At 47.5% G+C, this 27,919-nt stretch overlaps 1 protein-coding gene across 1 annotated transcript; it reads right to left on the bottom strand.

Moving 5' to 3' along the window:
- Positions 1-6: 6 nt before the first annotated feature.
- On the bottom strand, positions 7-27,399 carry LOC120024234 (T-lymphoma invasion and metastasis-inducing protein 2-like). The gene is made up of 24 exons (XM_038968427.1): positions 26,104-27,399; positions 24,223-24,712; positions 23,728-23,903; positions 19,335-19,559; positions 17,155-17,340; positions 16,753-16,899; positions 14,229-14,281; positions 13,881-13,943; positions 12,072-12,171; positions 11,762-11,840; positions 11,447-11,536; positions 10,945-11,199; positions 9,445-9,656; positions 9,040-9,192; positions 7,636-7,848; positions 6,796-6,864; positions 6,240-6,365; positions 5,873-5,981; positions 5,408-5,587; positions 5,090-5,208; positions 1,708-1,816; positions 1,491-1,564; positions 1,229-1,407; positions 7-1,083 (listed from the first exon to the last, which is right to left on the bottom strand). The coding sequence occupies exons 1-24, from the start codon at positions 27,397-27,399 to the stop codon at positions 438-440; spliced, it is 5,349 nt and encodes a 1,782-aa protein (XP_038824355.1). The 3' UTR covers positions 7-437.
- Positions 27,400-27,919: the final 520 nt, after the last annotated feature.

The raw sequence follows: 27,919 nt of genomic DNA, 5'->3' as shown, positions 1-27,919 counted from the left end.
AAAAAATATTTAATCAATTTTAGCATAAGGCTGTAACGTAACAAAATGTGGAAAAAGTCAAGGGGTCTGAATACTTTCCAAATGCACTGTATATACTGTCACAGTGTGATCTTGAGGCCTTTGCTCCACTAGGAGATAAAAGGATTAAGTCAAAGTCAAGTAACTGTGATCAGAGCTCAGTTCTTCAATCGTAGCCTACTCACCAGTCAGAGTAAACACATTAAGGAGATTCATCTTCTAGTCCATAGTACCTTGACCAGTAGTCAGTGTGATCAGGGTCTAGACAGGTACAGGAGTGTACCTTCTATAGTGTTCATCAGCTCTCCGGGTGAAGTTTCCCTTGGTACAGATCTAGGATCAGCTGTCCAATCCTATTGTTAACCATTAGTGGGGAAAACTGACCCAAGATCAGCGTCTAGGGGCAACTTCTAGGGCCCCTATAGTGTTGGAATGGCCGCCTTCTGGATCCCCATAACTGTGTCATAGAAGCAGTTCTCATTGACCACAGAGGTCAGGCTCTGCACACTGAAGTCCCTCCCCAGTAGGGCATTAAGGTCCACACACTGGGGGTCATTATCCTGCCCTCCTGGACCCTGCAGACTGCTAGCCCTCCTCTGGGCAGCAGGATGGGGCTGGTGGGGCCCCTGTCTGAGGTGCTCCTGCTGGGACGCAGCACTCCTCGGCCCGGCCTCCTCTGTGAAGTTGAGTCTCTGGAGCTGCGCCTCCAGGGCGCTGGTCAGGGAGCACAGCCGGGCCCTCTTTCCCAGCGTGGTGCCCTCCAGGCTGGGGAGGCCCGTGGTGGAGCGGCTGTGAAACTGGGGCTCCGAGTGTGTGTCTCCCGGGCAGGGTTGGGTTGCACCACTGGACACACTGTCGTCGTCAGAGTGGTGCTGGTGGCTTGCAGTCCTCATGGCCTGCAGTTCCTGTTGTCTTCTCCAGGAGCCGGCACTGACCGGTGCAGGCTGGGTCCTACGGAGGGAGCCTAGGTACTCTCTAGAACCTCTTTCTGATAGGAGGGGCCTACAGGTCCAGTCTCGAAGGGAGCGAAGAGCTTTCACTACACTGGCCTTATTCTCCAAACCACTGGAAAAGACACATATAGATCCATATGAGATCAAGTCAATTAGGTACTGCCATGTTAATTCCAATGTATATATTTTGTTCTTCTGGCTTTTTCACGGCAGATAAAACATTCATTATCTCTGTCATTTTCAATGTCATCTGTCACCTGCTGCAGAGCTGGAACACGGTCTCTGGTCTCCCCTCCACCTGAGACTTGGTATGGACCAGCTCCCAGATACATGGGCTCTCCGTTCCTGCTGCGTTCCCCAGGCGGACCTGCACCGCCGACACCGGGACGAGCCAGCGGAACTTGAAGGCCTCCAGATCCCCTGAGCGTGACGTGGTCTGTAGCACATGAACTCATTACAACTCCAATGACGTCATATCAAATGTATATAGCATGAAGTCATCAGTACAGTTTATCAGACGTGTTTGAGACTCACCATCCTCTTTCTCATCTTGCTGCGCTCACGGTACACCAGGATCACCGCTCTCTTGAAAACTGAGCAAAGAGGAAGGAGCAACTAGATTTTAAGTCAGATATTTCTGATTGTTGTAATAAATACACATTTGAACATATTTAAACACCATATCATCCAGTCAGTAATTCTGGTTGAACTCGTCATTGTAAAAAGCCCCACTCACCAAACAGCGTTAGCTCAGGATGTTTCCTCATGCGACCCAGAGAGGGGACAGGGTTGAGCCATTTTAATGAGGAGTGGATGAGGAACTCTCCCATGGAGATCTCTGTAACCTGGAGAGGAGAGAGGAGGACACAGTCTGGGAGGTTGGTGGTTTAAAGGGCTCACTCTGTGATTCATGTAATTGTATAAAAATACTATAATATAATGTATATACACTACATGACCAAAAGTATGTAGACACCTGCTCGCGGACATGTCATTCCACAATCATTGGTATTAATATGGAGTTGGTGCCCCCTTTGCTGCTATAACAGCATCCACTCTTCTGGGAAGGCTTTCCACTAGATGTTGGAACATTGCCGCAGGGACTTACTTCCATTCTGCCACAAGAGCATTAGTGAGGTTGAGCACTGATGTTGGGCGATTAGGTCTGGCTCGCAGTCTGCGTTCCAATTCATCTCAAAGATGTTCGATGGGGTTGAGGTCAGGGCCTGTGCAGGCCAGTCAAGTTCTTCCACACCGATCTCAATAAACCATTTCTGTATGGACCTCACTTTGTGCACAGGGGCATTGTCATGCTGAAACAGGAAAGGGCCTTCCCCAAACTGTTGCTACAAAGTTGGAAGCATAGAATGTCATTGTATGCTGTAGCATTAAGATTTCCCTCCACCGGAACTAAGAGGCCTAGCACCAACCATGAAAACAGCCCCAGACCATTATTCCTCCTTCACCAAACTTTACAGTTGGCACTATGCACTCGGGCAGGTAGCGTTCTCCTGGCATCGAAACACAGATTAGTCCGTCAGACTGTCAGATGGTGAAGGGTGATTAATCACTCCAGAGAATGAATCTCCACTCGTCCAGAGTCCAATGGCGGCGAGCTTTACAACACTCTAGCTGGCGCTTTCCCTGCGCATGGTGATCTTCGGCTTGTGTGTGGCTGCTCGGTCATGAAACCCATTTCATGAAGCTCCCGACAAACAGTTCTTGTGCTGACGTTCCTTCAAGAGGCAGTTTGGAACTCGGTAGTGAGTGTTGCAACTGAGGACAGACAATTTTTACTCACTTCAGCACTCGGCGGCCCTGTTCTGTGAGTTTGTGCGGCCTACCACTTTGCAGCTGAGCCGTTGTTGCTCCTGGACGTTTCCACTTTACAATAACAGCACTTACAGTTGAACGGGGTGGCTCTAGCAGGGCAGAAATTTGACGAATTTACTTGTTGGAAAGGTGGCATCCTATGACAGCGCCACGTTGAAAGTCACTGAGCTTTTCAGTAAGGCCATTCTACTGCCAATGTTTGTCTATGGAGATTGCATGGCTGGGTGCTCAATTTTATACACCTGTCAGCAACGGGTGTGGCTGAAATAGCCAAATCCACTAATTTGAAGGGGTGTCCACATACCTTTGTATATACAGTTGAAGTCGGAAGTTTACATACACTTAGCTTGGAGTCATTAAAACTTGTTTTTCAACCACTCCACAAATTTCTTGTTAACAAACTATAGTTTTGGCAAGTCGGTTAGGACATCTACTTTGTGCATGACACAAGTAATTTTTTCAACAATTGTTTACAGACAGATTATTTCACTTAATTCACTGTATCACAATTCCAGCGGGTCAGAAGTTTACATACACTAAGTTGACTGTGCCTTTAAACGGCTTGGAAAATTCCAGAAAATGATGTCATGGCTTTAGAAGCTTCTGATAGGCTAATTGACATAATCTGAGTCAATTGGATGTGTACCTGTGGATGTATTTCAAGGCCTACCTTCAAACTCAGTGCCTCTTTGCTTGACATCATGGGAAAATCAAAAGAAATCAGCCAAGACCTCAGCAGAACAATTGTAGACCTCCACAAGTCTGGTTCATCCTTGGGAGCAATTTCCAAACACCTGAAGGTACCACGTTCATCTGTACAAACAATAGTACGCAAGTATAAACACCATGGGACCAAGCAGCCGTCATACCGCTCAGGAAGGAGACGCGTTCTGTCTCCTAGATATGAACGTATTTTGGTGCGAAAAGTGCAAATCAATCCCAGAACAACAGCAAATGACCTTGTGAAGATGCTGGAGTAAACAGGTACAAAAGTATCTATATCCACAGTAAAACGAGTCCTATATCGACATAACCTGAAAAGCCGCTCAGCAAGGAAGAAGCCACTGCTCCAAACCCGCCATAGAAAAGCCAGACTACGGTTTGCAACTGTACATGGGGACAAAGATCGTATCTATATCCACAGTAAAACGAGTCCTATATCGACATAACCTGAAAGGCCGCTCAGCAAGGAAGAAGCCACTGCTCCAAACTCGCCATAGAAAAGCCAGACTACGGTTTGCAACTGTACATGGGGACAAAGATCGTACTTTTGGAGAAATGTCCTCTGGTCTGATGAAACAAAAATAGAACTGTTTGGCCATAATGACCATCGTTATGTTTGGAGGAAAAAGTGAGGCTTGCAAGCCGAAGAACACCATCCCAACCGTGAGGCATGGGGGTGGCAGCATCATGTTGGTGGGGTGCTTTGCTGCAGGAGGGACTGGTGCACTTCACAAAATAGATGGCAGGAAAATTATGTGGATATATTGAAGCAACATCTCAAGACATCAGTCAGGAAGTTAAAGCTTAGTCGCAAATGGGTCTTCCAAATGGACAACGACCCCAAGCATACTTCCAAAGTTGTGGAACAATGGCTTAAGGACAACAAAGTCAAGGTATTGGAGTGGCCATCACAAAGCCCTGACCTCAATCCTATAGAACATTTGTGGGCAGAACTGAAAAAGTGAGTGCGAGCAAGGAGGCCTACAAACCTGACTCAGTTGCACCAGCTCTGTCAAGAGGAATGGGCCAAAATTCACCCAACTTATTGTGGGAAGCTTGCGGAAGGCTACCCGAAACTTTTGACCCAAGTTAAACAATTTAAAGGCAATGCTACTAAATACTAATTGAGTGTATGTAAACTTCTGACCCACTGGGAATGTGATGAAAGAAATAAAAGCTGAAATAAATCATTCTCTCTACTATTATTCTGACATTTCACATTCTTAAAATAATGTGGTGATCCTTACTGACTTAAAACAGGGAATTTTTACATTGATTAAATGTCAGGAATTGTGAAAAACTGAGTTTAAATGTATTTGGCTAAGATGTATGTAAACTTCCGACTTCAACTGTATAGTGTATGTCATTTAGCAGACTGCTAAATGATGTACAAGCAATTTACAATCGCATGATTGCATACATTTTCATATGGGAGGCCCCAGCGGGAATGAAACCCACAACCCAGGCGTTGCAAGCACCATGCTCTACCAACTGAGCCACAGAGGACCAATATCTTTTGTAATATCACTCATATAATGGTATGTGTGGTGGCTATGCTCTACCTCTTTCTCAGGGCCACTCTGCTCTGCCACCAGCTGGTCAAACACAGTTCCGTAGTCCTCGTAGATCTTCTGCATCTCATTGATGTGACTGGCCACCTTCTCCATGGCTCTCAGGGCCTCTGATGGATACAGACAGACAGACAGACGGACAGACGGACGGACGGAGAAGTGTTACAGCACACGTCAATAGAGCTCAAGCCTAGCACATCAGACAGACCTGGCAATGGGTGTGTGCTGTGTGTGTGTGTGTGTGTGTGTGTGTGTCCCTGTCTGAGTCTATGCATGCTCATACATAAGCCCTGTCATATGTAGTCCTACCTGTGAGGTGGCTGTGCTGCTCGCTCTCTGAGTCGGTTAGGGAGACCAGCTGTCTGAGCAGCAGGGGGTACTTGAGCACTCTCTGGACTGGCTTAATGAGGTAGGACTCCAGGGTGGATGAGTGCTGCTTGGTGGGGTTTCTCGCCTCCAGGAACTGCTTGAAGGCCCGGTCCGTCTTCGCTGTAAACCGGAAATGAGGACTTAGGCTAAGTGTGTGGATGAATCGCAAAAGCAGGTATTGATTCCCTGCCTTTGCACTGGCTTTTCAGATGGCATTTTATGATTAACTGAGTAGATGGGATATTTTTGGTCTAGTGTACATGAGAAAGCAGGCTTTTGATCCTCAGAATTTTCACTGACATTTCACTTAGATGGCATTTTCCAGCCTATGGTTGAACCGGGTACTGTAAGTGGGATGTTCAGATCTACTGTACATGAGAAAGCATAGCTATCAATCAGCCTTACCTCGTTCCAGAACCTTCTGGACTTTGATGTGGTTGGCACAGAAGCCGCTGTAGAGCTTGAAGTGGTCGGCATAGTAGAGGAAGGAGCCCCCCAGCGAGAGAAGAAGTTTCTGGATGCAGAAAGAAAAAAAAGAGAGAATGCACAGTCACTTCCTGTAAACATCAAACAGGCCTACCACTGACTAACACTGCAGTCAGTAGGCTAAGTAACATCCTGTTAATGAAATGTGAAGCTTCCCACTAGACCTCCAACATGTGTTCCAAATGGCACACTATTCCCTACATAGTGCACTACTTTTGACCAGAACCCTATGGGAATAGGGTGCCATTTCACACATATCACCAGACTTGTTGTGGATATACTGTACCTTGAATTGTTCTGGAGTCTCCAGGGAGCTGAAGTTGGGGGAGGAGGCGATGCGCTCCTCCAGGGTGTGTAGGAACACTCTCTGGAAGTCCAGCATCTCAGGCAGACTGCCAAACAGAGACTCCATCTAGTGGAGGGAGGAGATGACAACAGTTCGAAACGAACCAGGGGACAGAAGATTATTGATCATTTGAAAGCCTTTATAGGCACCATTTAGCTACTGTACATATACTACATAGCAAACTAAATGCTAAAAAAGTACAGAATAGAAGATGGAAAGAGATTTACAGCTAATGTAACAGAGGTGGTTGGGAACCATGCTCATGTGATGGATAGACTTGTCTGGGATCTGAAGACTTGAGTTAAATCCCTAACACCCAGGTTCAAACCCCGGTTGTCACACTAACATACAGCTTACTAACAAGTCATAATCAAATAAGCACATACTGTAATGTTATTGTATTTGACATGTGTTTAGACATGTAAAATAGCCTATATTTAGACATTTTACATGTAGGCTATATTTTTTAAATTGCCCACACCCATCTGTACTGTACCTCATCGTGGCTGAGGAAGGTCTCACTCTGTAGAGGCGTCAGGTAGATGTCAAACAGACAGCCCAGGTCCTGAGGGACAGAGACAGAGAAGGAACTTCATTAGACTGTGACTTCACCACTAACCGACAATAACATCATCACTATCAGACTGTGACATCATCACTACTAGACTGAAACATCATCACTATCCGACTGTGACATCATCACTATCCGACTGTGACATCATCACTGTGTCATCATCACTGTCAGACTATAACATCATCACTATCAGACTATGACATCATCACTACTAGACTGTGACATCATCACTATCAGACAGTGACATCATCACTATCAGACTGTGACATCCTCATTCTCCTCAGCCTGACACATGGACGTTAAAGAAACAGAGGGTAAATAAATATGCATTACACTAAATGCTACTAGAGATCATTAACAAACAGCCACTTAGAGACCATTCATTAACGGGCAGATCATTAATAAAGAGAGACCATCAATTATAAATCCCAGAGAGGATGTTCCAGCATTCTCTTAGATAGGGCAGCAGAATGTGAGGGACCCGCGTTCATAAAGTGTCTCAGAACAGGAGTGCTGATTTAGGATCAGATCCCCTCTGTTCATTCATTACTATCTAAAAGGCAAAAGTGATCCTAGATCATAACTCCTACTCTGATACACGTCGTGAATAGGCCCTGACCTCTCTTTTGTTTAGACGTGCTGATCTAGGATCAGGTTCCCCTTGTTCATATCATCTATTCATCCTTATCTAAAAGGCTAAACGGATCCTAGATCATAACTCCTACTCTGAGACACTTGGTGAATTATGGGCCAGGTGTGTACCTTGACGTAGGACTTCTCTGTGTCCACCAATTCCTGTATGACCTTACAGAGCCTCTCAGAGATGGACATGTGTCTGGGGCAGGGGGGCTTCTGGGTCTGGGGACCAGGGGGCTCCATGGAGTAGGGGTTCCTCTGGCCCTCCACCACCACTGTCCCCGCTGCCCCACGGCCCTCTGGGAAGGTCTGGTTCAGCGAGCACACCGTTTCAACATTCTGAGGAAACAGAAGAGAGACGAGTTAGGAGAGATTCTCATTTCAGCTCTGAATATCAAATGACTGCCCTTTACTCTGGGGAGTTAAGTTACAACTCAGCCCTGAATCTACTGCGACAAGCACCTAATCATAATGCCAGTTTAAATCATCGACCCCTTCTGTAGTTCCGAGAGCATGTCTGTCAAACCTCTGTATTTGGAGAGGCAGAACGTGCAGAGAGCCAGGTATATATCCTAAATGACATCCTATTCCCTAATAGTGCACTACCTTTGACGAGGGCTCATAGGTTTAAGCCAGGCTGCTGTATCATGGGCAAAACAGGATCAGAGAGATTTGGACACTGTGGGTAAACACTGCTATTAAGTTTTTCATAAGACATGAGACAGAGCAACTAACAGCATGATATCTGATACGTAACCGGGAGTCTAGTTACTGAACAAACATGTCACATCATATACTTCCATCCATCCACATTGACACCACTTTCACTCAAAGATCTTCAGTAGATTTGCCAAAGAAAGGCAGCACAATCACCGGTAAACACACACACACCAGGCAACCCCCAGTAGCAGGAAGGATCCCGAGCCAGAGCTTTGCCCATTTGTCATCATAATTTCTCCTGTCAGGCTATAATAAAGTGCTGACAAACTGATAAATCCCTCTGGTTAGGACTGTTGTGCTGTGCTGCAATCCAGCTTTAAAATACCCTCTGAAATAGAAGCAAACGTGGACAAAGGTGAAAATAAGCATGAGCATGTATGGGCTTATTATTTCCTGTAACATGTGTTCTCTGTGTATCTCTCAGGAGCGTGTAGCCTATGTATCCTATAAGTTATACCTACAGTAAGACCTGAACAGTAAAAACTCTCCTTCCCAAGCAATAACACCAGAACAACACTAGCTACAGTACCAATACATAATCAGTGCAGTACAATACAGCAGGTCAATTAAAATTGAAGTCAGTCAATTCAGGAAATAAACTCAAATTACAATTCAGTAATCGCATCTGTTTTCAATGATTTCTCAATAAACTGAAAAGGAGAAGCTAATTATTTCAAACGTTTTTTTGAATTTGAAATGCTTTAATTAAAATCACTTCCTGGATTGAGTGACTTCAATTGGAATTGACTCCAACCCTGCAGTACAGTAACTACAATACAGAGAGGCACTACATTACAGTAGCTACAGTACAACCAGCAGAGCGATCCTGTCGGCTGCCTGCTCGCGGGCCACACAGGAGATTACCTCATCCAGCAGCACGGCCAGCATGTCCTTCAGGGACTGCCTGAGAGATGGCAGGGTGAAAGTCCCAGGGATGAAGTCCCTCACCCCCACCTCATCCTCCTGGGGCAAAAGCCAGCACATAGCCCCGCTGGTGGAGCTGGATAGAAACAACATGCTACACGCCAGGCTGGGCGTTCTGACCTCCGCTTGTAGCCATTCATCCCTGGAGTTTGTCGAACCTGAGTCAGTACTCTCCTGGCCACTCATCTAATTTTAGCAGGTGCCCTGATCACCAACACAGGACACGCCATCAAACACACCACTCGCTGCTCTTAACCCTCACCTGACACACACACACACACTCCATCTCACCTGGCCGAGCTGCTCCGTCCCATCAGTGGGTTGTGGTTGTTGTGGCAGCTCCTGAAAGGGAGACTTTACAGAGCAGTCTGGAAGCTCCTGAAAGGGAGACTTTACAGAGCAGTCTGGAAGCTCCTGAAAGGGAGACTTTACAGAGCAGTCTGGAAGCTCCTGAAAGGGAGACTTTACAGAGCAGTCTGGAAGCTCCTGGGGCAGCGGCATATCTGAGAGATAAGCAGACAGGACAGTATGATTAAAGACGGGCCAGAAAGCTTGTGCACAAACACACACACACATACAGGTGCTGAGAGGGAATTCCTGGTTTAAAGCACTGGAGGCAGTTTTACAGCAGTCCATGGGATGGATGGTGGATGTTCTGTACTGGCGGGGAGGTTAAGTGCACCTGACTGGTGTCAACCACCATCGATCTGGCTTCACTACAAGCCCAGCAGGCAGGAGCAATTCATTTGGCCTCACACCTACTCTCGCAGGGGTCTTATACAGCTTACTTGGCCTCACACCAACAGGAATAAAAACGTTTTTATCATCTGTTTTAGACAGACTATCATTATACACTGAGTGTACAAAACATTATGAACACCTGCTCTTTCCATGACATAGACTGACCATGACTGACCATGACTGACCAGGTGAATCCAGGTAAAAGCTTTGATCCCTTATTGATGTCACTTGTTAAATCCACTTCAATCAGTGTAGATGAAGGGGAGGAGACAGGTTAAAGAAGGATTTTTAAGCCTTGAGACAACTGAAAAATGGATTGTGTACGTGTCAAGAACTGCAACGCTGCTAGGTTTTTCACGCTCAACAGTTTCCTGTAACTCAATATTAGGAAGGTGTTACCTAATTTTTGGCATACTCAGTGTAAATTCAGTATCTGTTTTTCAACAATATATATAAACTTTGTTTGTCAGTGATTTAATGATGGTCTATGCTCATGGCAGTAATCAGTGATCTAATCACATACTATTGCATGATGTAATGAGGACAATAATGATCCTAGCTAGCTCCATCATGGAGTGACCGTGCTGGCTGCCCAGACCAGTCAGACATGCCAGCTGTCTTCACATCCTCTTAATTGAATCAGCATGAGGCATTTGAATGTCTCCAGCCAGGCCTGAACACCCTGCGGAATTGGCTGGGCAGCATGGCATTCCCCTCAACAGACACACTGGCTTATCAAAGAAACTTTGGCCTGAGGCCCTCTAGTGCTGAAAAAATAAAACCTGCCGGTAGAAGACACTGGATGCCCTCCAGTAAACCAAATGTTGAGTTAGTTCAAATAGGTTAAGAAGTACCCCAATGTCAATAATAATATCTGTATGAAGATGAGGAATGTGAACTTTAGAATCTTTAGAACAAGAAGTCCCGTTTTAAAACGTTGTCAATAAAGCAATGAATTGAGAGCTTTAAAAGTGTGCAGGCCTTCTTGTTCTATGTTTTTAAGGATGTGCATATGACCATAAACTTTTCTATAGGATGTGCTTTCTATACCTGTAGGCCAGGGGCCACAGTGGCTGGGTGGCGGTGGTGCTGGCTGCCAGGGGCCACAGTGGCTGGGTGGCGGTGGTGCTGGCTGCCAGGGGCCACAGTCTGGCCAGACAAAGGTATGGTCCTCAGTGGTCGTGTCCTCTCGTCTGAGCAACAGATGGAGGGTGTGGTGGCTGAACAACAGGTGCATCAGACCCATGTCCAGGGAGGACACACTGGTCCCATTCAGAAACAGGATCTCATCCCCCGCTCTCAGACCTGAGGGAAAGAGACATTACTAATCAGGCTGTTAGTGTTTGTCACTAGGTAAGATACATCATCTGTACTCTGTGTTCTATTCCTGAAATAAAGTCTGTTTATTTATGTTAAATAATTAATTGAATTAAGCTGCCATCTTGAACCACCTTTACTATTGCAGTTTTACATTCCTAGGACAGTAGTGGTCCAGACAATTTTTTACTTCTTGGTCAGAGCGCCAGCACACCACAACTATGAATTGACGTACCTTCAGTGAAAGCCAGTCCCTCTGGAGTGACCTCACTCACATAGACATGGCCTTTCCTGGTTCCGTCTACATGGCCGGTCACAGCAAAGCCTACAGGTGGGATAGGTCAGAGATTAAAACAGAGTAACACATGATATTATACTGTAATAAGGCAACCGAAGTGTAAATAAGCAATTTTTTGCAAACACACACAGACACAGACACAAACAAACAAACACACACAGACACAGACACAAACAAACACACACAAACACAGACACAAACAAACACACACACACACACACACAATCCCCACTCCACACAATCCCTACTCACCAAAGTCCACTGCTGTGTCTGGGCGGGACAGCTGTATGGTGAAAACATTGAGCGGGAAGACCTCTAGCTCATCATACACCTTTCAGAAGAAGAACATAGAAGAGTGAAGAAGAACTCATCAACACATAATCAATGTACTTCCTAAAGGGGCCAGAAATGTTGTCTCTGAAACAAAATTATAATAATCCTGGAATGATGGTTTAAATCTTGAAATGTAGCAAGTATTGACTCCGAGATAACACAATAAGTGACTGAATAAATCAATGAATGCTTGTATCAGTGAATTGCTACTGTATAGCTCGGGCCTTACCAGGTCTCGTAGTGGGTCTGTGAGTGCTGGGGAGCTGGTCTCTGTGTCCTGACCCACCAGCCTTCTCACACGCAGGCAGTGCTGGCTCGGGTCCAGGTGCCTGTCCTAGTTCAAAACCCAAGTGGATGAGTCAATGTGCGACCCAAATGGCTCCCTAATCCCTATGTAGTGCCCTACTTTTGACCAGGAAACAATGAGGCTACGTCCAGAATGCCACCTTATTCCTTATGTTGTGCACTACTTTTGCACTACACCACTGCACTACTTTTGACCAAGACCCATAGAGGGCTGTGTTTAAAAGTAGTGCACTATATAGGGAATAGGGTGCCATTAGTGACGTCACCTCAGTGTGTCATAAATGTTCAGTGTCTTCAGCTACGGTAGCTAGCTACACTCCCGCACAACCACTAACACTCTTCATGTTCCCTATCAGCTAAAATGATGCTGTAGTGAATGAACTTTCTATGGAGAGAAAGCATGAATTATTGAGGAATCCAGAGCAATTCTCTTCTATCATTCCCGGTTTGCCTTTAACATCCATATCAGTCACTGGAGAATTCACTGCAAAATGCTGACTTCAGAGTTAGGAGAGTGTTGAAATGTATTAATAATGAGGCGATAGATGCAGTATGCTTACCTTACAGGCCAAAGATAGCACGTCTGATACGAGGAAATCGGGTTTGATGTGCAGAGTAACTGTTTGGCTTTCGGGCATATTCACACAGACTGGAGTTTCCAAACTGCTGTACCAAGGGTTGCCTTTAGGTGGTGCTATCAACTGCATTTTGGCAAGAGCGTCCAATCTCTGTTACGGAGAGACAAAGAGGGAGGAGTTCATTTAGGTTTCTTAACTGATAATAGGTCTTTTATAAATAGGTGTTTTATATTAAACAAGTTCAAATAATTAAATCAGGTATATAACATCTCTCTTGGCATTGTGGTGAAAAGTTCTGAATTCTGTGACTTTTGCCACAAGATATTATTCTTATAATATTAATACACTATGACAAAAAATAAACTGGCATTAACAAAATCTATCAATCGTAGATGTTTAATTAGAAGCCCAACAGTGTGTTTTCATGCCAGTCTCAGCTGACCTATGTGTCTATCGAACTAAAGCCAAAAGACATTGAAAGCACACAACAACAGGTCTGTGGGGGGGGGGGGGGGGGGGGGGGTCCCATTCTCTGGCCGTACAGAGGGCTGTCACTGGGTGACAATGAAATTCTCCGTCGGCCTAACCCCCCCATCTCCCAGACCCTCGAAGGGCTCTCTGTCCTCCTCACACCTGCCTGTTTGCATGAAGCAGTGTCAACATATCAGGATGCTGCTGTGACAGCTGTGCTAACCCCGACCCCGTGTGAATAGAAAGCCCCCCCCCCCTCCATTGCTCCACACCCCCCACCCTCACTATCCCCTATTAGGCTGAGATTGATCAACAACAATACACCTCGACTAGATCCCAAATGGCACCCTATTCCCTATATCGTGCAATACCCATAGGGCTCTGGTCACTACGTGCCCTGGTCAAAAGTAGTGCACTATATAGAATATAGGGTGCCATTTTGGATGCACTTCTCTCTAACACCTGGTTCTAGAGCAAACATAGGGGCAGTATTAGGAGACTTTCTTCAACAGAGGAAAAAAGGTTGATGTATCAAATGTATCCATGACAACCTAAAGTTATTGAATAGAATATTGCAATGTGGTTAGCTAGTGAAAGATGAAGTGTTCACATATTTCCACTGGTTGCAGAAATGATGAGTTAACATGTTGGAAAATGTTTTCCGGACAAAGTGCTTACTTTACCTCAGAGCTGCTGTGGTTGAGGACATGGCCAGCAGGCACTCCAACACTTTGTCCTTCAACAACCTGCAACATGGAAAACACACACATTCATAAGTGATCAAGGAGCAAAATGCACACAAAAAATAACTACCTGGTCTATATTTACATATAATTTAAAATTATCTCTCTAAAACCAAAGGCTTTGATACTATTCGGATCCAGATTGAGACCTAAATCAGCCTCGGGAGGATCTATGGGAAGAAATAATGGGTTTGGTGATGTTGAAATTACAGGTCTGGGAGTCAGGCAGATGGAACGGCCCTCATCAGACTGGCGGGGATGGAGACTGTCTCCCCTACACCAAGATACCAGTCTGCCCTCAGCAGAGATACCTCTACCACCAGCAGCAGCAGGCAGGACCACTACAGAGACGAGATACCATACCTGTGTCAACAAATGCCAACAGCTTACTAGAACTAAACAACAATCTCAGTACAAAGGACTCAAAATGCTTGAATGATCTAGTCATTTTACATCTGTACCTTTTCTGACTGGCTGATTTGACTGGCTGATTTCACTCACTGACATTACAGCTCTCTGGAAGCGATTACCAGGCTCTTAAAGTGATCAACCCCCAATCACCCTACAATAAAAACAAACTGCTGTGCTAGCAGAGAGAAGGGGGTAGAGTAGATCCCCTTTGGTAAATGTGGGGCTGTAGGACGTTTAGTGGGACGGCACGGCGGTTTACACAGACCATCTGTTTGTCGCCATTGGGCTGGCATGGTGCAGCTTACAACAATTAACCACATGTGGCTTCTAATGTCTGTTCCATTGAGTGGTCTAGCTGGCCTCTATAGTGAGACTAAGCTTTCTCTCTCAGCCTCATAACAAAGACCTTCACTGCTGGGATATCTCTCTGCCCCATGACTACGGAGGGAATCATGTACGGATTTGGGCACTACTGTACGTTTGACCTGTGTACAGAGATCAGAGGCCGTCATGTTATACACTGAGTGTACAATACATTATGCTCTTTCCATGACATAGACTGACCAGGTGAATGCAGGTGAACGCTATGATTCCTTATTGATGTCACTTCAATCAGTGTAGATGAAGGGGAGGAGACCGGTTAAAGAATGATCTTTAAGCCTTGAGACAATTGAGACACAGAATGTGTATATGTGCCATTCAGAGGGTGAATGATCAAGACAAAAGATTTAAGTGCCTTTGAACGGGTTATGGTAGTAGGGTGCCCAGCGCACCGGTTTGTGTCAAGAACTGCAACACTGCTGGGTTTTTCATGCTCAACAGTTTCCTGTGTGTATCAAGAATGGTCCACCACCCAAAGGACATCCAGACAACTTGGCACAACTGTGGGAAGCATTGGAGTCAACATGGGTCAGCATCCCTGTAGTCACTTTCAACACCTTGTAGAGTCCATGCCCTGGCGAATGGAGGCTGTTCTGAGGGCAAAAGGGGGGTGCAACTCAATATTAAGAAGGTGTCCTTAATGTTTGTATACTCAGTGTATGTGTGTGTGTATTATATTACATAGTGACCATCTATTACCGTGATAGTTCTGATTACCCAGGCACCCCTGGGCATTACCAACTTATGTTGCCTGGAACAGCAGCATATGGACATGTGAGTAAACAGACTCCAGGTGTGACTGTGAGATGTATCTTTCAGAATGTCAACACAGAGCATGTGCCAGGGGGGTGAAGTGGGCTTACTATGTATATCCTATCATCATATTATACAAGTCAATCTGTCTAATGTAATGTCACACTGACTGGACAGAACTAAACAATGATGGTGGGCAGAGGGGCCCAGTGTGGTTTGTCCTTCACATGAGTCCTAAGGATAACAGATCCTATCAACATCCCAAAATAGACCACTCTCTGAAGGCTAGCTGTTTATCAGACAGAGACAGAGGGAGATGCAGGCACTAAAGCTGGGATATGGGCTGGGGGCTGGGACAAGGACAGTGGTTGGGGCTGCAGCAGGGGCTGGAGCTGGGGAATAGTGCTGGGGCTGATGCTGGGATAGAGGCTGGGGAATAGGGGATTGGACAGGGACTAAGACAGTGGCAGTGGCTGGGACAGCTGGGGGCTGGGATAGGGGCTGGGGGCTGGGATAGGGGCTGGGGGCTGGGGCTTGGACAGTGGTGTTGGAGAGTATTGACTTGACAACAATGACTGATGATGAGAATTTCAGCAGGTTGCTAACTACTGCCCCTGACCGGGGAAAACAAAACAACTCCCTCAATCATTGCCTCAGTTTGGAATGTTCCCAAACGACGTACAGGAAAGATAGCTTTACGATGAGCAACCCCCTGCCTCTCTCCCGCAGGAAAATGTTGCAAGTTCAACCCTGTCCGTCTGGCTAATTTATGGGTTGGCGAGGAGTCAGTTAGTGCTTGAAACACATTCCACTTCTTCTCTGCTGGATTTATCAAACATGCTCTCTGTTCAAAAAGAGACAGCCTCCAGAAACGTGCTGTCGGGTCCGGAGCCAAGATCTCTTGTAAAAGATTGTTTATACAGGTGATAAAAAGGAGAACGGGAAAAAGGCAAACATGGGCGCCGCAGCAAATGGGGTAACAGGGGGTAACCCGCACAGATCTTTCCCGGCTGACAGGTTCAGTTAACCTAATAAAGGCTTTGGGGAGGCTAATCCTCAAAGAACATTATCTGCCTCCTCAATTAGTTATTCTTTACTTTGACCACTCACGTGGGAGTGGGAGGTTATAGGGAGGTTGTAGGAAGGCTGTAGTGAAGTTGTAAATAGGTTGTAGGGCGGTTGTAGGCAGATTGTAGGGAGGTTTTAAGAAGGTTGTAGGGAGGTTGTAGGGAGGTTGTAGGGAGGTTGTAGGAAGGTTGTATAATACCTGGGACACGGACTGCCTCTTCTCCTTGCTGCGTTTGGTCATGCTGTCCAGACCCTTGAGGGAAGAGAAGATACCCCTCTTGTTCCGTGTCCCCCGGGAAAGAGATTGGCAACGCCTCCGCAGGGTCGCCTCGTCACGGGTGCAGATCTGAGAATAGACATTAAAAGACATCACTTCTGTGGTTAGAGACTTATTTTATCTGTATAAAAAATCTGATCAGAGAACAGGCTGATGTTTTCCGATCATAATAAATATAGACCGCATTCAATAACATTCTTAATCGCTTTCTTAAACGGGGATAAATAACGAGTTTTCATTGGAACTGGTCCAGAGAACGTGTGAAATGTCAATGTCCCAAGTGGAGGGTTGATAGTAGTAGATAGTTGTAAAGCAGTAGATCACCAGGGCATGAAAGGAGGAGACAGAGAAGATCCCCAGGCGTCCCAGGGTGGTCTTGGAGGGCCGTCCGGCCACGGCCAGGAGACTCTTGGGGTTGGGGAGCTCACTGCCCTGCAGGCTGGCCAGGTAACAGCGCATCCGGAACAGGTCGATGTTGAACTTCTCCAGGTTCTGCTCCCATTGCTGGATCTGGGGAGAAACAGACAGACAGACAGGGTCACATCACAGTACACAGGGTTAGAGTCACTCTCAAGGTGACAGGATGACTTCTCCACCCTCTTACTGACAATGAGAGAACAGGCAAGGCAGAAACACATGCTCACAGTCAAACCCAGAACCATATACAGTAAATAGAGAGAGTTTGGCCAACTTTGACACAGTTCACCATGTTAGCAACCTTATTTCCAAAATTGTTGGTGATGTGACATTACACAAAGCAAAACAGCAGCGAATTTTAAAAACGTTTTTATTAATGAGATGTGGCTCTGGTCCCACCATAGTACACAGAGGGTGACGAGGTGACTGAATGGCATCAGGGGATCAAAAGGGGCGTGTCTAACTGCAGAACAAGTCACATGGCTCATTGGAGCTATGCCGCATAATCACATTAAATCTCCCATATCCAACACACCCAGGGGAGAGGAACGATGGAATCTCTCTTGCTCATTCCCCCATTTCCTCTCTCTCTCCCTCTCTCCTCTCTCTCCCTCTCCTTCACAGAGGGTAAATATGTAATAACAGTGTCATTGTTTGAAGAGCAGTAAGATTAGAGTTGTCATCTAGAGATGAGGTCTAAGAGGTTCACTTCAAATGGCAGAGAGAATTGGTATCACTTTCAGAGAGATTGACCATCGGACATGATAGTGGCCAGTGGTCCTGGAGATGAGTTGAGGCCAGCTGCAGTAGGACTCAGAGGAGCTGGGGGTTTGATCCCCAAACTGGGCATGATGACCCACCCCCTGGCCTTTCGGTGTCCCAAATGGCACCCTATTCCCTAAATAGTGCACTACTTTTGACCAGAACCCTATGGGCCCTAGTCAAAAGTTATGTACTACATAGGGAATAGGCTGGCATTTGGGGGACACACCATTTGTTGACTGGGATCCTGTCAACACATCAGCATTTGGTGTGTCACGCAATAAAACGTCCTCCTCATCTTCATTGGTGTGTTACGCAATAAAATATCCTCCTCATCTTCTTTGGTGTTACGCAATAAAACGTCCTCCTCATATTCATTGGTGTGTTACGCAATAAAACGTCCTCCTCATCTGCATTGGTGTGTTACGCAATAAAACGTCCTCCTCATCTTCATTGGTGTGTTACGCAATAAAACGTCCTCCTCATCTGCATTGGTGTGTTACACAATAAAACATTCTCCTCATCTTCCTTGGTGTGTTACGAAATAAAACGTCCTCCTCATCTGCATTGGTGTGTTATGCAATAAAACGTCGTCCTCCTCTGCATTTGGTGTGTTACGCAATAAAACGTCCTCCTCATCTTCATTGGTGTGTTACGCAATAAAACGTCCTCCTCATCTTCATTGGTGTGCTACGGAATAAATTGTCCTTCTCATCTGCATTTGGTGTGTGTTACGCAAAATGTCCCCCTCATCTGGATTTCCCATTACAACAGACTTCTATGTGGAGTGGACCGAATGTGTTGTACTAGTCCGTTAGACTGAGAACATCTGGAATACAAATGACTTTCCTTATGTCATCTTGCTTGGGTCTGAAAGCATAAAACCCCAGTTTCAACAAACTCTGCTGCCAACACATCTGGGCTCATGTCAGTATGTTCCACAACCACAAGGAACGGTGTAATAACGTGATGATTTCAGCCATTACATGAACGTTCTAACTCGCAGGCTATGTGGACAGGAAGATGTCATGCAGGTGTATATGTGTGGCTCTACAGAGGGAGAATGGTCTGGTTTCCATGGAGCTCAGACACTGATGACTTAATAGGCCAATTTAACTAACTGCTTGTTTGAATGGCTAGGGCTAACAGTGGCCTCTGATCTTGACACACACACACACACACACACACACACACACACACACACACACACACACACACACACACACACACACACACACACACACACACACACACACACACACACACACACACACACACACACACACACACACACACACACACACACACACATCCCAGTGCCTCACCTGGCTCTTGATGGCCTTCCTGTTCCTTTGGTCACTGATGACAGACAGCTGCAACTCAGCCATCTTCTTCATCTTGCTGTCCATGTCTATCTTCTGCAGCAGGGCGCCGGTCTGGCTCCTCAGTAACCGCACCGTGTCCTCCTTCCCCTGTCTCTTAGCCAGCAGAGAGGCACTGGCAGAGTGGATGGCTGTCACCCAGTTCTCCAGGTCTGTCTGATTAGCAGCCTGCGGGGAGGAATGAGGCCAGGTGACACAGTGCCAGGCTAAGGGAAGGGCAGGGGAACATAGGGCCAGGTGACACAGTGCCATGGGGCAGGGGAACATGGAGCCAGGTGACACAGTGCCAGGCTAAGGGAAGGGTAGGGGAACATGGAGCAAGGTGACACAGTGCCAGGCTAAGGGAAGGGTAGGGGAACATGGGACCAGGTGACACAGTGCCAGGCTAAGGGAAGGGTAGGGGAACATAGGGCCAGGTGACACAGTGCCATGGGGCAGGGGAACATGGAGCCAGGTGACACAGTGCCAGGCTAAGGGAAGGTAGGGGAACATGGAGCCAGGTGACACAGTGCCAGGCTAAGGGAAGGGTAGGGGAACATAGGGCCAGGTGACACAGTGCCAGGCCAAGGGAAGGGCAGGGGAACATGGAGCCAGGTGACACAGTGCCAGGCTAAGGGAAGGGCAGGGGAACATGGAGCCAGGTGACACAGTGCCAGGCTAAGGGAAGGGCAGGGGAACATGGAGCCAGGTGACACAGTGCCAGGCTAAGGGAAGGGTAGGGGAACATGGGACCAGGTGACACAGTGCCAGGCTAAGGGAAGGGCAGGGGAACATAGGGCCAGGTGACACAGTGCCATGGGGCAGGGGAACATGGAGCCAGGTGACACAGTGCCAGGCTAAGGGAAGGTAGGGGAACATGGAGCCAGGTGACACAGTGCCAGGCTAAGGGAAGGGTAGGGGAACATAGGGCCAGGTGACACAGTGCCAGGCCAAGGGAAGGGCAGGGGAACATGGAGCCAGGTGACACAGTGCCAGGCTAAGGGAAGGGCAGGGGAACATGGAGCCAGGTGACACAGTGCCAGGCTAAGGGAAGGGCAGGGGAACATGGAGCCAGGTGACACAGTGCCAGGCTAAGGGAAGGGCAGGGGAACATGGAGCCAGGTGACACAGTGCCAGGCTAAGGGAAGGGCAGGGGAACATAGGGCCAGGTGACACAGTGCCAGGCTAAGGGAAGGGCAGGGGAACATGGAGCCAGGTGACACAGTGCCAGGCCAAGGGAAGGGCAGGGGAACATGGAGCCAGGTGACACAGTGCCAGGCCAAGGGAAGGGCAGGGGAACATGGAGCCAGGTGACACAGTGCCAGGCTAAGGGAAGGGCAGGGAAACATGGAGCCAGGTGACACAGTGCCAGGCTAAGGGAAGGGCAGGGGAACATAGGGCCAGGTGACACAGTGCCAGGCTAAGGGAAGGGCAGGGGAACATGGAGCCAGGTGACACAGTGCCAGGCTAAGGGAAGGGCAGAGGAACATGGAGCCAGGTGACACAGTGCCAGGCTAAGGGAAGGGTAGGGGAACATAGGGCCAGGTGACACAGTGCCAGGCTAAGGGAAGGGTAGGGGAACATGGAGCCAGGTGACACAGTGCCAGGCTAAGGGAAGGGTAGGGGAACATAGGGCCAGGTGACACAGTGCCAGGCTAAGGGAAGGGCAGGGGAACATGGAGCCAGGTGACACAGTGCCAGGCTAAGGGAAGGGCAGGGGAACATGGAGCCAGGTGACACAGTGCCAGGCTAAGGGAAGGGCAGGGGAACATGGAGCCAGGTGACACAGTGCCAGGCTAAGGGAAGGGCAGGGGAACATGGAGCCAGGTGACACAGTGCCAGGCTAAGGGAAGGGCAGGGGAACATAGGGCCAGGTGACACAGTGCCAGGCTAAGGGAAGGGCAGGGGAACATGGAGCCAGGTGACACAGTGCCAGGCCAAGGGAAGGGCAGGGGAACATGGAGCCAGGTGACACAGTGCCAGGCCAAGGGAAGGGCAGGGGAACATGGAGCCAGGTGACACAGTGCCAGGCTAAGGGAAGGGCAGGGAAACATGGAGCCAGGTGACACAGTGCCAGGCTAAGGGAAGGGCAGGGGAACATAGGGCCAGGTGACACAGTGCCAGGCTAAGGGAAGGGCAGGGGAACATGGAGCCAGGTGACACAGTGCCAGGCTAAGGGAAGGGCAGGGGAACATGGAGCCAGGTGACACAGTGCCAGGCTAAGGGAAGGGTAGGGGAACATAGGGCCAGGTGACACAGTGCCAGGCTAAGGGAAGGGTAGGGGAACATGGAGCCAGGTGACACAGTGCCAGGCTAAGGGAAGGGTAGGGGAACATAGGGCCAGGTGACACAGTGCCAGGCTAAGGGAAGGGCAGGGGAACATGGAGCCAGGTGACACAGTGCCAGGCTAAGGGAAGGGCAGGGGAACATGGAGCCAGGTGACACAGTGCCAGGCTAAGGGAAGGGCAGGGGAACATGGTTGTCATTGCTCTGCTTTCTCTCTCTATTCCCAGATGGGGATCCTTAAGTGCCAAACAAAAGCCCCTTGACACATTCATCACTTTCGCTATAAGGCTTCACTCCCTCAGTGCCTCAGGCCAAGGTTTCCCCGTTGCCATGGTGATGTTGGGTAGATACAGCCCTGCGGTGTGATTTGTGTGTCTGGTAAACACTTGGTAACTGAATCAAATGAATGTTACTCTCTGAGAAAAAGAAGGTGCTTTCAACGCACGTAATACTGAGTGTAATGCACATTCAAGAGAAAAGACCTCCCTTCTCGAATGTGGAAAAATGAGGCAAACAACCCTATTTCCAAACAGACACACTGGATGCATCCAAAATGGCACCCTATTCCTAACATAGTGCACTACTTTTGACCAGGGCCCACGGGGCACTATATAGGGAATTAGTGTGGCATTTAGCCACACTAATTGTACTAATTGACGCTATCTGTAAATAGCACACCCAACTACCACATTATTACTTACCCTCTTGCTCTTTTGCACACCAGTATCTCTACTTGCGCATCATCATCTGCACATCTATCACTCCAGTATTAATGCTAAATTGTAATTATTTTTGCCTCTATGGCCTATTTATTGCCTTTACCTCCCTACTCTTCTACATTTGCACACACTGTACATAGATCTTTCTATTTTTCTTTTGTGTTATTGACTGTACGTTTGTTTATGTGTAACTCTGTGTTGTTGTATGTGTCGAATTGCTATGCTTTATCTTGGCCAGGTCGCAGTTGTAAATGAGAACTTGTTCTCAACTGGCCTACCTGGTTAAATAAAGGCGAAATAAAAATTTCAAACCTTTAAAAATCATACACGACTAGTCTACTCAGATCAGCCAGTAGGGAGGTTTTTCCCAACACTGCCATTTCACCCTCTTATAGAACATACACTGTAACAATGGAGCTGTAAAGCTGACACTACACCCAGACAGGACATAACCAACACCAACGTAGTCATTACCAAGCAAAAACAACAGCACAGAAAATCCTAAAAAGCAGATGTCCAGCCACAAGTCCATACTTGTGCTTGTCCCATAGCAGGAGCTGTTACAAACCCTCTCAACAGACTGCAGTCTGAGTAGAAAGCACAACCCTGTCACCAGGGCCTGTGAGACAGGAGCAGGAAATACAGCAGAAAACCATTAAACCCCCAAAATGTTTCCTCTCAGCCATTCACACTGTGCTCTAAGAAAAAGAGAACATCCTACAAATAAACAAGAGACAAGCTCAGAGTGTTATAATGTCCAATTTGTAAAGACTGCATCAACATGATGACGTACTGCAGATTCAAACATGACAGGTGCCTCCATTGATGGCACAACAGTCTGTGTGGAACTAACCTCGTCCCCAGGCTATTGTGCACAGTGCATACGATAGTGCAGGGGTACTCCACTACTATTTGAGAAGGTCCGGTCACACATTTCCTAGGTGGCAAAGGTCCAGATGGATAATGTAATTTAATGGCGTGGTAACAAACCCCCACCTCACAATCCATGCGACCCCAAACTGTTCACACCCGTCTTGTTGGCGGAGAGAAAATGTTGCAGTTTTAAAGCTAATTTCCAGCAATTCTACACATTTTGCCATGGGGCAGAGATTATTTTATTCTGTTTTAAAGCTAATTTACTGCAATTCTATGCATTCTTCCCTGTCTTATGTGTGTTTAAATGATACCAGGGGTCGAAGCCTGACCCAGCAAAAAAAAATATATATATATAATAATATTATTTTTTTAAATCACCCTGTTCTGGGTCCAGATCTGGTCTGCGGTCTGCCAGTTGGGTATGGAGGCTATAGCGCATATAGCTACTGTACATCCGAGCTTCGGGTAGAACGTACCTGCAACAGATAGACATCTCCGTAGCCGTTGCTCAGGCAGAAGACGTTCTCCTTCTTGGGGTGTTCAGGGATCGCCTGGACTATGCTGTCCTCAGCAAGCAGGGCGTAGCGCGGGGACAGCTCCTGCTCGGGACAGCTGCTTTTCCCATAGGTCTCATAGAACAGAAGGGTACACCCTGTATGCACCAGAGAGGAGAGGAGGCTTCAGCTAACACACAGCTTTAAGGGGGAATACCTACAGAACATATATCTAACAACGTGCATGCAACCTATATTTAACCAGGTTGTCCAATGGTGGTCAGAAGACTTCTTTCCCAAGGGGGACCTAGTCAGCATCCCAAATGGCACCCTATTCCTTTTATAGTGCACTAGGGCTCTGGTCAAAAGAAGTGCACTATATAGGGAATAGGGTGCCATTTGGGATGTAGCCCTATTGTCTGTATGTTTTACAGATTATTTCCAGCGTGTGTAGGTGGAAGGCGGAGGGAGCCCTACCTTTGAGTGTGACCCAGTACTGCCTCCACTTCCTGCGGGCCACGAGCTCCAGCTTCCTGTCCTTATGCAGGGTGAGGAGGGGTTTGATGGAGAGCCAGCCGGCCCTGCGTACCACCCCCTGCTCCTTCTCAAACAGCAGGTCCAGCTGCTCCAGAGAGCCCAGGGAGCCACTGCCACTACTCTCCCCCTGTTCCCCCCCTCCTATTCCCCTTGCTCCTCCCATGTCCTCCCCCTCTCCATCCTCCGAGGGCTCGGTCCGCTCCGTCCCGCTGTAGCCTCCTGTCTCTAGCTCCTGCATGAAATTCTCATAGATGTTCTGCCGCAAGGCGTCACTGTGGCTCTGTTGGCTCCTGGAGGCCCCAGAGCGGACTGACAGGGTCTGGGTGTGGAGGGAGTTCCATACTGGACCAGTTACCTGGGAGCTGGAGTCACCTAACCCAGGATCCACTCCAATGATAAAGCCTTCACTGGCCTCACTACCATAAGGCTCCTAGGGAGAGAGAACGAGAGTAAGAGAGCGAGAGAGAGAGTAAGAGAGAGAGATCAGGATGGTTTTGAGGAGGAAAACAAGTCTGAATAGCTAACTAACTAGACCTTTGTGTGTAAAGTTAAACGATAATCTTACAATATCACAAGATCAGGGACACAGAAGAGGCACATTTTCATCAATTTCTCGACTACCATTTCCTGAACAGTAGGCAATTGTTGTCTATTTCTATTAGAAAACAATATGAAATGTATCGTGAGATACTCTAACATCAACAATCAGTCCCCTATAATAACAGCCTGGAATTTCCCTGGTACGGGTAACAGAACACATGGATATTATCCAAACATTCTTGTGACTTGCCCTGCCTAAACATGTTAAAGGTTTCTTGTGACCAACAAATTAACAAAACCAGGACCTAGTCTTAGATTGCGACCCAAAAGGAATCAGGCCCACAGATGAAAGGGTAAATTAGTTATAGTGTAGGTATCTTTGGGTGTGAATGAGTACTCTCGAGTCTTGACCCACTGACATAAAGCTCTTACATGCTGTATCGATTAATTCATTCCCATTCCCACTGGAACAAGACAAAGCCCTTCCTAACATCACTGGTTCAGTAGAACGGCGACCGTAATCTCTTATTAATAGCGAACAATAAACACTTTCTCCTTTCAGAGAAAGGAAGAGGGCTCCTCTTACATAGCCAGTATTACCTGATTACATCCTCTTGTCCACTGTCGACAAATAAAGGCTGTTCACGGCAGTATTTTAGCTCAAGTAATGCTGGAAATGCTCGGTCATGTGTGACTCTGGCCTAATTTAACGTTCTCCGGCGACAAAAGAAGAAGGGAAGATTTCCTTTCTGACCTATGAAATCTTTCCCCTCAAATTCAACACAAAGCCTTAAGGAGACGTACATAACATCTGTCATAATGATATAAGGTTCTGAAACGTTTGTTAGAATACTTTCTTTTGTGGGGTTTTTCCTTTCATAGTAGTGTTTAAGAGAGTTTCTCTCACTAGCTTGATTTTGTTTAAAGAACAATCTACACAAGTATCTCCAAGGCTCCAGTCTGTCAACTGTGAGCCTGATAGTATTTAACAGCCATAGGATGAGGTTTGACAGAGAGACATTCCTGTGACACTGCAGTGTTCCGCTTCATCTGATTGAATCTAAGAGCCAACGGCCATCAGCCAATCACGTTGACCAAAACAACCTGAACAATGAGATGACCATCCCACATAGTCAGCCAGCAGTCTCATGTCATAGATAACTGGCAACAGGTCATCTGATAAAGAGTCTACAGTACATGTCCAGTCTTACCCCCTTTCCCCCTTCACTATGTACCCTCCCCTCCTCCTTCCATCTCCCCTTTCTTCCCCTCCTTCCTAACCTGTAGTCTTCTCTTCTTCCTGCTTAGACTTCCTGTCCAGTCGCTGAGGCGCCGGATGCGGCTCTTCAGGTTGTCCTTCCTGCTGTTGCTGACGGCGATGGGGGTAGGCTCGGCGGCGACCCTCCTGCAGGGCAGCGTGGGACTGTGAGCGGAGGAGTAGCACTGGTCGCCCGACTCTGAGCTCTCCTCCTGGTCGACCACGTCCAGGGTCAGCACCGAGGCCAGCGACGCCCGGCGCTGGGGGATGTCCTGGAAGTGAGGGGTGGGGTATGTAGCCGCCATGCTGAGGTCAGATAGGGACACGGGAGGAGAGATGAGGCTAAACTGACTCTGCTCCGGGTAGAGGATCATAGAATCTCCGATGCCACTGTCCTCAGTGCGGCCCAAAGAGCAAGAGTTATACCCGTTGCTGTTAAACCCTCGGCTTGTATATTGACCATTACTATCCATGGTCTGGAAGAGAAGGTTGGGGTTGAACCCCGGGGACATGTCCTCAGTACGGGCGGATGAGAAGGTGTTGAAGCCACAGCCCGTCTCCTCAGTGCGCGTGGAGGAGTAGGTGGTGTAGCCACTACTGTTGTCCCTCGTTGCAGTCTGACTACATGTGAACACATTATCGTTGAGCTCTGTGGTGTTCCCCCAAGGAGAGTCGTACCAGGAGCCCTCGGAGCTGAGCGAGCTACCCTTACTGGTCCTAGTCAGAGAGGGCTCTGGGGCTGCTACTGCATTGTGGCTGTGGCCTGACAGACCCTGGGGCTCCAGAGACATCCTCCTGGCATTGGTGAACTCCACACGCATGCTGCCGTCCTTACTGAGGAGCACCTTGGGGCTGCTGCGGCTCTCTATTGGCTCACACAGAGAAGTCATCTCAGAGGTGCGCTGCCCGTTAGCCCCGAGACCGTTCACATTCTCCCCGCTACTCTCCAGGAAACCATAGCCGTTATGACCACTGCTTTTCCTGGTCACTTGGGAGCTGTCCCCTCTGCCACAACGCTGCGGAGAGCTGGACTTCAGCTTGGCTCCTGGGGGCCCTCTCAGTCCCCTGCCCTCCTTGGTGATGTGGTGCTCGTAGTGTTGCGACAAGCCATAAGGCTGGTTGTGAGTGATCTTTTGCTGGGGCAGGCAGACCCTCCCTCCCTTGCTTCTGGTTTTGTACCCCTGGCCGCCCCCCTCGCTGCCCCTCCACCAGCTATGGGGGGACAGGACTTCCTCCTTAATGGAGTGGAACTTTAGAGAGCAGGGTTTGGGTTTCCCAGGGACGTTGAAGTTGCTGTACTGGCTGTCAGTGTTTCCCATTCTGATCTGTAGTAGGGCAGAAGACAAAACATCAGCATGAGAGATAATCAAGAGAGAATGCCAATAATCACACTTCCATCCACAGTAAAGTCATATCGTATAAAATAAAAAGTCAGGACAGCTGTGATGGAAACAGGAATTTGTTCGTTCGACTTGGCTGGGTCATTTTGTGTCGCTAAAATGAATTATGCGGGAAATGGTGGTGGAAATGCCTTTTTGCGCAAATATTGATATAATAACCATCATATTAAAGTCAAGCGATGATATGGTGTGTGGTCCTCCCACTACGACTCGGGAAACCATGCAGTTTATTAGGCTACAGATGAAATAAGTTATGATGAACTTCACAGGGTGGTGAAAGTGCACGGTGATGAGCTTGATTCTCCTTTCCAATAAATATTGAGGGTCTTATTCTGGTGACCTGATGATCGATGCTTGACTGCCGTCTGACAAATAGTTAAATGGTTAAAAAAGGTTAAATTAAATCAAATTAAATCACATAAAGGTAAATACAATTAAA

Source organism: Salvelinus namaycush, chromosome 29 (genome assembly GCF_016432855.1).
Source record: "Salvelinus namaycush isolate Seneca chromosome 29, SaNama_1.0, whole genome shotgun sequence".
In the NCBI taxonomy this organism is placed as follows: domain Eukaryota; kingdom Metazoa; phylum Chordata; class Actinopteri; order Salmoniformes; family Salmonidae; genus Salvelinus; species Salvelinus namaycush.
The sequence above is the reverse complement of the archived record's forward strand: the minus strand, read 5'-3'. Positions and strand labels throughout refer to the sequence as shown.